The sequence below is a fragment of the Marmota marmota genome, unplaced genomic scaffold (assembly GCF_001458135.2).
Source record: "Marmota marmota marmota unplaced genomic scaffold, marMar, whole genome shotgun sequence".
NCBI lineage: Eukaryota > Metazoa > Chordata > Mammalia > Rodentia > Sciuridae > Marmota > Marmota marmota.
In genome coordinates, this window is record NW_026000221.1 from 20,320,301 (window position 1) to 20,330,172 (window position 9,872).

At 46.0% G+C, this 9,872-nt stretch overlaps 1 protein-coding gene across 1 annotated transcript; it reads left to right on the forward strand.

The window, feature by feature from the left end:
- Positions 1–6,780: 6,780 nt before the first annotated feature.
- On the forward strand, positions 6,781–9,787 carry Prss54 (serine protease 54). Its single transcript, XM_015488799.2, has 3 exons — positions 6,781–7,032; positions 7,577–7,708; positions 9,221–9,787. The coding sequence occupies exons 1-3, from the start codon at positions 6,808–6,810 to the stop codon at positions 9,782–9,784; spliced, it is 921 nt and encodes a 306-aa protein (XP_015344285.2). The 5' UTR covers positions 6,781–6,807; the 3' UTR covers positions 9,785–9,787.
- Positions 9,788–9,872: the final 85 nt, after the last annotated feature.

Consider the following 9,872-nt stretch of genomic DNA (forward strand, 5'->3'; position numbering starts at 1 on the left):
CCTGATCTCCAGGATCTTTAGGACTAAGAGTTCCAACCCGCAAAAGGCAGGCAGACAGGGGCCGGCTGACGACTAAGCCCACTACATCAGGACTGGCCCCACCCTGCGGCCACCACAGCTGGCTGGGCCCTACCTTCCCGGGAAAGATAGGAGACAGGACAGCACCCACCCCCACGCACGTTACCAGGGGCCCTCCGCCTGCCTCAGTCTCCTCCACCTCCACGGCCTCCTTGCAGCCCCAAGGAGAAAAAGAGATGCCTAGAAAACACAGCTGAGTGACCCAGATAGACATTTTATCTCTGCATCCGATCTCATGACAACTTGGCTTCCCAAGGGTCAGTGAGGTCAACTGAGTGGGCCAACTAGAGCTTTGGAAAGGCACAAGCCATCACATGCAAAAGGCACCTGGGTTAGGAGGGATTGATCAATGCCCGGACTCTAAAGATTGCCAATGTCCCAACAAAAAATCAGACTGTAGATAAGGAATCCTGCCTTTGGTGGTTCCTGAAGCACTTTGTGGCCTTACTGATACCATCTTGCTAACAGTGAGCCTAGTTATTGTTCCAGTAAAATCTCCAAGGGTCCCTTAATGAGATATTTGATCACATCATATCCCATAATAGAGAGGTCCTCTGTGGTCTTTTAATGATACTATATTGTAGATGACAAGTAACCCAGAGTATCATGATTTGGAAATTGTCTCTGGAGCTGACAAGAAAGGTCACCTCCCAGACGTCACTGCAGAATTCACGGCTCCTCTTCTGTATACTCCAGGCGCACTCCCTCGAGTCACAGATCTCCACATGGCCATCACTCATCGGCCTGTGCCCACACCTGGCAGGGCTCTGTGCTGGTGAATGCATGGCTGTAAGTGCAGTCACCAATAGTAAAATTCATACAGTCTGGGGGTGTTCATCATGTGACACCTGTGACCCAAGGCCACCGATTTAGAAGTAAGTGTTGGTGCTTGCAGATCTGGATTTATAAAGAGCAACCAAAGCAATCGTTTGGATTTTTAAAAATACAGTTGTCCATTCTGCCCTGAGGTTGAGCATTATCTGTCTTAGGGATACAGTCTGCAAAGCACTTGCCTGTAATTTCACCGTGTGTGATCACTACACCTCTAAGAGGTGTGCGGGTCCTGGACTCTGCCCCATGTTTCAAAAGAGGAAATGGAGACTCAGAGAAGTGAAGTGGCTCCCCCACGTTCTCACAGCTGCCTCAGAGGCTGACTTGACTTTGGACTCTGCGTTCAGGTCCTTCCTAAACATGTTAGAATCTATCCTGAGAAACTACCCTGAGTAAATGCAGTGCTCAGGATTCTGGCAAATGTAATGTATGGCCAGGACAGACACTCTCTGCACCCACCTCTGCTTAGGGGCATTCTGGGTCCAAAAAGTAGACAGGGACCAAGTCCTGTGGGGGTGGGACTCCCCAGACAAGGCATGTTGACTGGGGAAGGAAGACACAGGGCAGCGGAGAGCAAAATAGCCCCTGGAACTGCCATCTTGTAACCCAGGGTGCAACAAAGTTGGGGGGCTCAGCTGACCCCACCTGCGGCTTTGAGGATATCCATTCCCTTCCCTTTCTTTTTCCCCCTCCCTCTTTCTCTCCCTCCCTCCTTCCTGTCTCAAATATGTTTTATTTTTAATTTTATTTAACTGTCACATAAAAATTGTGCTGATTTGTGAGGTACTCCTTCCCAATTGGATCAATTTTTTAAAAATATTTTTTAGTTGTCAATGGACCTTTATTTTATTTATTTAAAGGCAGTGCCGAGAATCGAACCCAGTGCCTCACACATGCTGGGCAAGCGCTCTACCCATGAGCCACTGCCCCAGCCCCTGGATCAATCTTAAGAGTCTTCCTTTTCTGACATCCTAAAGCTCCATGACTCCATATGTAGATTACTTTTTTTTTTTTTTTTAATTCAGGGCAAGACAGGACCACCCTGGACCGACCCAGTACTAGTAGGGGAGTATACTATTTAAACCATTAATCAACATTTAAATCTCACTGGAACAAAGTCCAGGCTATCCAAGAGATTGTCCAGTTCAATAATTGGAAGGCAGACGCTGAGCAGCACTGGTGGAGGACACAGACAACCCCCAGTGGCCAGAACCTTTTAGCCCCTCAATGACAAAAGGTCGGGGAGCCTTAGCGGGCAGAGCCCTTTTGTTCATGAACTAGGTAACTTACTGAGCAACTGCTAGGTGCCAGGCACTATGTTAGACCCTAGGGATATATTCCAAGTAAAACAGACCCAGTAGCAGGGAGAGACGCACAGCTTGCTGGGAGAGAGCAAGGGTGGATTCAAGGATACAAACTGTGGCTGGAACATAAACCTTGAGGTTGAGAGGTTGGAGTCTGGATTCGTCTGGAATGGCCCCATATGCTACCAGCTGTGTAAACCGACAAGTGCTTAGTCACCCTCACCCTTGATTTTCTCACCCAGGAGCTGAGAGTGGCAACGCCCAACCTTCAGGGTTGTTGGGGGGATCCTGTGAAGTAGGGAATACAGGCAATTATCAAATTTTTCTCAGGACCCTTTAACACTCTGAAAAATTATCGGCAATGTCCAAAGACTTTTTGTTTTATGGAGCTATAGCTTTCTGTATCTACCGTATTAAAAATTTAAACTAGGAAAAACTTAAAACACAAGAACACAAGAATTTACACACACTATTGGCCATCTGAGGGATGACATCATGAAGCCTCTGGAAAATTCCACCTACCGTAGTCACAGAAGGAGAGTAAGAAAAGCAAATCATAGTTTTAAACCTGGAAGAAAAGCATCTTGACTCCCCAGGTCCCAGAGGACACTTTGGGAACCGGTGACGTATTCAGAAGAGCTCAGGTATTGCCTGGCGTGTAGGGCTGCATGCTCAATAAATGAGCATTAGCATCAATGTCGGATGTGATGTTTCGGTCCAAAGATGCCACCAAGCATCTTTAATGTGGAAGACCACCTAGGAGAAGGAAAGAAAAGAAACAGGGTGGTAGAATCATGATGAGCAAGACGGAGAGCTGGCTTGAGAGGGGTCCCAGGGCTGGTGGCCCTGTAGGCGGCCACAAACCCCTTGCCCCACAGTAAGGTCCGCACTCCCTCTGCAGGTTGCGGCCTCCAGAAGTCCCCACTTGGGGACTTTTCCGAGGAGGACCTGGTCACCAGCACACAGTTCCCCTGGGTGGTGTCAATACAGGACTTGCAGTACACCCACCTGGCGTTCGGCTGCATCCTCAGCGAGTTCTGGATCCTCACCATAGCATCCGCCTTTCAAAACAGGCCAGTACCTCTGCCTTGGGGCACACGAGGCCGGAGGGTGGGGTCACAGGGTGGCTGTTCCCTACTCAGTCCAGAGACACCTTGCAGGGCAGGGTAGATTCCCACCACCAGGGAGCTGGCTCCCGGCTCACCACCTGCTCTGTGATGTGGCTCAGTGGTCCAGCGCCCCTGAGTTCAATCCCCGGTATCTCCAGCCAAAAAAAAAAAAAAAAAAGTCGGTGCCTCTGTGACTATAGTAAAACCAGAATGCATGTCCTGCCTGTAGAGAATGGAGCAGAAGCCACTTTGCTCCTCAGTCGCCACTCACAAGTCCCCAGTGCAGAGGCACCCGGGCGACTGGCGATTGTAGAACCCAGTTCAAAGCCACTTTCTTACAGTGGCACTCCAGGGCTAAAATTTGTATCAATTTGCTAGGGGTAACAAAAGAAATTTGTCATAGTTTGGGTGTTGGCAGGTTTGGTTTCTCCTGAGTCCCCTCTCCTTGGCTTGTTGATGACCGCTTTCCAGCAGTGCCCTTGAGTGGCCTTTTCTCTCTGTGTGGACATCCCTAGTGTCTATCTCTAGTGTCCTGTTGAATTAGAGACCTGCCTCTTTAACGTCAATGACCCTCTCAGTGGCTGTATCTCTAAATACAGTCCCATTGGTGGTCAGGGTTTCAACCTATGAATTTTTTTTGGGGGGGGGTGCAGGGGAACACAGTTCATTCTACAACATCCCCCAATACAGCTACGAGCATACCATCTACCTTATTCCTCTCTTAACTTTTTTCACTCGATAATTTTAGAGAATTTATCTTATAGATAAGAATCATATTTGCATATTTTATGACCTTTTTGCCAGCTGTACAATATCCCATTGTGGATATAGCATAATTACACAGTCCATTAAGAATGGAAATTTAAGCCGGGTGTGGTGGTGCCTGTCTGGAATCCCAGGAGCTCAGGAGGCTGAGGCAGGAGGATCTCAAGTTCAAAGCCAGCCTCAATAAAAGTGAGGTGCTCAGCAACTCAGTGAGACCCTGTCTCTAAATAAAATTCAAAATAGGGCTGGGGATGTGGCTCAGTGGTCAAGTGTCCCTGAGTTCAATCTTCGGTAACCCCATCCCCCCAAAAAATGGGAATTGGAATTGTTCCAACTTTGACTAGTACCAAAAATGCTCCAGTAGACTTGTACAAACATTATTTCACGCACATGTAAATATAGTGTAGTATGAATAACCTAGGTGTGGAAAGACAGAATTAAAAAAGACATGCCTTTATATAATCTCCATTGCTCTTGCCAACGAGCCCTGCACGGAAGTTCGGAAGTTCTGCTTTTCCGTTAGAGTTTTCATTGTTGCTATTCTCTATCACTTAGTCCTGGTTTTGAGTTTTGAGTTCTGGTTTTGAGTTTCACTTTGACTCAAGTGTTTTATTAAAGACAGAGTTTTAAAATATCCAGATGCTAGGGTCCTTTGTTAGTTTTTTCCTAACATTATTCGAGTTATGCTGCATGGCAAGTTATTTAGCCATTTGCTGAGGTTGTCTTGTAGTCTATTATATGTGGAACATGCTAATATTTTCCCAAAAGTTCACTCTCTGTCTTTGATGTATAATTTATTACATTAAAAAAATGGGAAGAGGAGATCTACCTGATCAGTGTACTAGACTGATAGAGGTGAGTTGAAATCTCCTACCGAGAACAAGCCTGATTCTCCTCTTATTTCCTGTGATTTTTTTTTTACTTGGGCACTGTGTCACTTTACCATAGACTGAATTCTTTGTCATCTCTAAGAGCCTTTTGTAGCCTTACTTAATGCTGTTCTCAGAGTCGATGTTTGGGTTGCGACTGCTGCTTCTCGTTCTTGTTTCAGGTTGCATTTTCTGTTTTTATTTCTTGTTTTTCTTTTCACTACATGACATTTCTTTTTGCTTTAGATGTCTCTGCTGAACAAATTTGTTTCTTCATTCTGCTTTTCAGAATGAAAATCTTCTTTAGCTTAGATCTATAATTTCATGCAAGACCCCCAATCCTCTGCTTCTTTCTGGACAGTTCTTTCTAGACTCTGCAGTGGCAAATGCCAGGATTTCTATCTTTTCACTTCTTTTCTCCTCTTTTATCGTCCAGATTTAATGGATTACATATGTGTGTTGGTGTTCCCTTCATTTCATTGATGTATTTGCATATTGAATTATTTCTTATATTAGCTGTACAAGAATAATATGTTTAGACTCCTAAAAAAGATGAAAACATTGGTTTACATACCCATCTCTGACTTGCTTTCTAACTTGTTATGCTATTTGATTTTTGCAAAGGTTTACATTTTTGTTGTAATCTAAAAACTTTTGAAAATTTTTTGTTTTAATTTTAATCCAATATTAAAATGAATTTCACATACCCCAACAGTCCTTTGTCTGGATTTCCTCCATTGGACACTAGGTCTCGATAAAATGTGTCTTTGTGAAGTTTGTGAAAGGCTCCCAAGAACCACATTTCCATGGTCTTTGCATATTCAAAAGCATTGTGCTGTACTTAAACTTGGATGATCACCGAAGGACAGATTTCATGGCTCATGACTTCTTTCTTTTTGAAGATTTTAAAGGCTTTGCCCCACCCACCCCACTCTGGTTTCTAGAATTGAATTCAGCTATAGAGAAGTCTGAGGTCGCTCTATTTTCTCCCTCTGGGTAGAGTGACCACTCGGTCTTGTCCACCTGGGAAGAGTCTGGTTGAGACCTGCTGTCTCAGATTCCTGCTGTTAGCCCCTCCTCTCTTATCACAGCTTCCCTGAGTTAAACAATAAGTGATATGACCCAATTATAATGACTTCACTTTTGTTCATCTGGATAGCCAGGGACTTCTTGTCACCTTAACTTAAATTTAACTCCATCATTAGTAAAACCAGAACTTCTCCAAAGTGTATTTACAAAGTATCAGATTGGAAAGATGCTTGTATTAAAGTGTCAAGTGCTAAAAGCAGGAGGCTTACACAATGGGTATAACCATGTTTTTAAAAACATTCATAGAAAGTTTAACATTTGTAACAAGGTGTTGGAACAAAGGGTGTGAAATAAAAGATCCTTCAGGCTCCCAAGGGAAGACACAAGCCTAGGGATTAGGAAAATATTTCCTGGAGACTGATCTAAAGGAGTGAGTAAAAATAAACCCAGGGGCCGGGCGTGGTGGCTCACACCTGTAATCCCAGAGGCTCAGGAGGCTGAGACAAGGAGGATCTTGAGTTCAAAGCCAGCCTCAGTAAAAGTGAGGCTTGCCAAGCAACTCAGTGAGACCCTGCTTCTAAAGAAAATACAAAATAGGGCCAGGGATATGACTCAGTGGTCAAGTACCCCTGAGTTCAATTCCCAGTACCCCCAATAAATAAATAAATAAATAAGCCCAGGGAAGATGAGTTGGATACCCATTCCAGGCTGGGAAGTAAGGAAACAGGAAATGTGAAGCTCCTGGTTGCCTTAGATTCTCAATGTTCTCTTTCTTCCTCTCTCTCCAGGAAGTCTGCCATAGTTATTGTTGGTATAGCTAACATGGATCACAGAAATATTGCTCACACAGAGTATCCAGTCGATACCATCATCATCCACGAGGACTTTGATAACCACTCAATGAGCAATAACATAGCCCTCCTGAGGACAGACTCGGCCATGCATTTTGACGACCTGGTCCAGTCCATCTGCTTCCTGGACAGAAAGCTGCATAAGCCACCAGCCTTGCAGAACTGCTGGGTGTCAGGATGGAATCCCACGTCTGCAGTTAATGCAATCCTTCTCCTAGAGGAGGCTGTGTGTGTGCTGGCAGTGGGGTGACTCAGATGAACTGTTCTAGGGCTTATTGTAATAATTCAGGCTATTTGAAGTTCTGGAGTTGGGCTGGAACCCTCACCCAATCATGGAATCTCTATATTACATGGGTCCTTTTTCCTCTAGGCCTATACCCAAACTGGAAGTACAGAGGTAGTGGACAGCCTGAGATGTGCACAAGGTTATGGGGGGTAGGGAGTGGGGTGTGGGGATATTATTCCCTAGACTAGAGCTGACTGTCCAGCCATCCCTGGAAAAGAAACAAGGGAATAGACATTCTCTAGATGTGGAGGAAGGGTGCATTGTTCTCTGCCTGTTTACACATTCAAGTCCAGAACAATGACAAAAACTTACACATAGGTTCTGGTTTCTAGAAAGAAAAGGGATTTATGGGCACATCTACCTGTTGTCATTTGGATATGTGAGTTGCAGCTGCACTGACACAGGGGACTGCCTTCTTCTTAATAATTCTTGGGCTCTCTGTTGCATGGTCCAGACAGGAAATCACATGACAATGAGTATCCTGAGGAGAATCTCCGTGAAAGACATTGACCTGTGTCCCTTACACCTACTCCAGAAAACAGGATGCGGCAGTCACACACAACGGGAAACCGAAGCCGTCTGCTTGGTAAGAATGATAAAGTAGAACCTAATTCTTGAGACTGAGCCTTGGGTACGTCCAGGAGGGACTAGAGGCTCCTCCTCCCTGCATGGGAACCTCCGTGAGGGCATGCCTTGGGATTCAAGGCTATCACCGGAAGGAACAGCATCGGGCAGATGGCTCAACACAAATCTGCTGAATGAACAAACCAGTTCCCATGTTCAGTGTGGCATGATTAAGCATGTCTAAGTCACAGATTTTTAAATGGGCTGAAAATCGGTGCCGAACTCCACATGCAGATATATCTGAGCAGGTCTGTAGGAGAGGAGTCATTGAAACCAGCCTGTGTGGAATCTAGACTCTCCTCTAGTGCTGGTGAATGTCAGATATTGGGGTTTTCTTCTGTGAGAAGCCCTTCCCTCCCCCCATACGAGGGCTGTACAGATAGGCCCTTCCTGCAGAGTTGCTCTTTCTTCTCTTTACTCTCACCTCTCTTCTGGAGTGACTTCCTCAGGAAAAGGGAGGCTTATTGAAGGAGGATACCCCAAACAGACCAAACACCCTGGCCTCACCCTGGGAAGGGGCCGCAGTGGCCGCTCTTCTGCCTCTCTGCTTCTCATGGATGAATCTGCTCCTTTTGTCAGACACTCGGGGTCTGCCTGTGTTCAAACAGTGAGAGCAACATTTCACTGCCTGCTCTTCCAGCCAGGCAGGCCTCACTGGTCCAATTTGGCTGAGTAGCCATTGGAGGACAGCCCTCTTCGGAGACCTAAGATGGACCATGGGCTAGAGGTGGGTGTGGGACATTCCTTTAAGAGGAGGCCTGGAGTGGAGAGTGGGTGGGACAAGTAAATCATGCCTAGTAATGGTCTTGTTGCTTTTCCCATTTTTCTCAACTTTTTGTAGAAAACTGGTGGCCTTTTATAGACATCAAGATGATAGAGAGTGCATCCTGTGTGCACGGTACCATGGTGCTTTGCATGTGTTAGAGGCATTTACTGTGTCCCCACTTGGGCTCAGAGAGAACCTCGTTACTTGGCTAGGGTGGGGAAATCTGGGAGGCTAACCCAGTGGGCATTCCCTGGGGGCTCTGCCCTCACTCTCTAGACATTCCCTTTGGGATTGCATTTGGAAAGGAGCAGCTTAGGTGAAAGATGGGAGCAAGCTAGGGAGGAGAAGGGGAATAGCATGCAGTAAAGCCAGAAAGGAGAGTAAGTAATACCAATATTTGAGGAATGAGAAGCCCAAAGAGGGAAGATGTAGTCAAAGTACTTAGGACATGAAAGGGACAAGAAAATGCAGTATGAACCAGGAAACTTCAGGCAATCATAGGAGTCCACAAATAATTCGCATAATAAAAGGAAAATCATGTTGGAATTTGTGGTGGTGGCTGTGTAGATTTGAAATAGTATCCTACAATCTGCCTTATTTCCAGGGAGAACCCGTGTAAAACATTTCTAGAAAAAACAGCACAAGGATCTATTAAAAAAAAGAAAACATGTTTTTCTAAGACCTGAAGCCTTCTGTCCTTTGTCGCAGGGGGAAGCAGGAAGCCCCATGATGTGCCAGCTACAGCAGTTGGATCTGTGGATCCTGAGAGGAATCCTGACCCAAGGTGGAGATACATGCCCAGGCATCTTTATATACACCAGGGTGGAAGATTACAGCGACTGGATCATGTCCATGACTACCAGGGATGACCATCCCCTGTTCTCACTCCAACACTGGGACAATTTTATACCTCGTCCCTCTTTCGAAGAGCACGCTGCCGTGACACGGAGCACACATTCTGAAGTGAGCCACAGGAGCACACATTCTGAAGTGAGCCACACCAGACGGTCCCAAACCTCCTTCCAAGAACAAAGTAGTTCCACTATGACTTCACAGCTGACGAACAGCACTAGAGATGAGCTAGACTTTAGGGAAAAGGGTCTCCGGGAATCGGGCAGATCTTCGGAGGCGGCCCTTCAACCCATGTACTATGACTATTACGGTGGGGAGGCTGGGGAGGGGGGGTCTTTTGCAGGTCAGAACAGGTTACATCAGCCCCAAGAAATCATCTTGGTTTTCTTCGTGCTTGTTTTCTTTGGCAGCGGTGTCTAGTCTAAGGGGAGCTAATCCACCAAACTGAAGAGGAAGCTCAGGATGCCACGTGCCAGGCATTCGCCATGATGCTGGGGTGTCTGTTTTT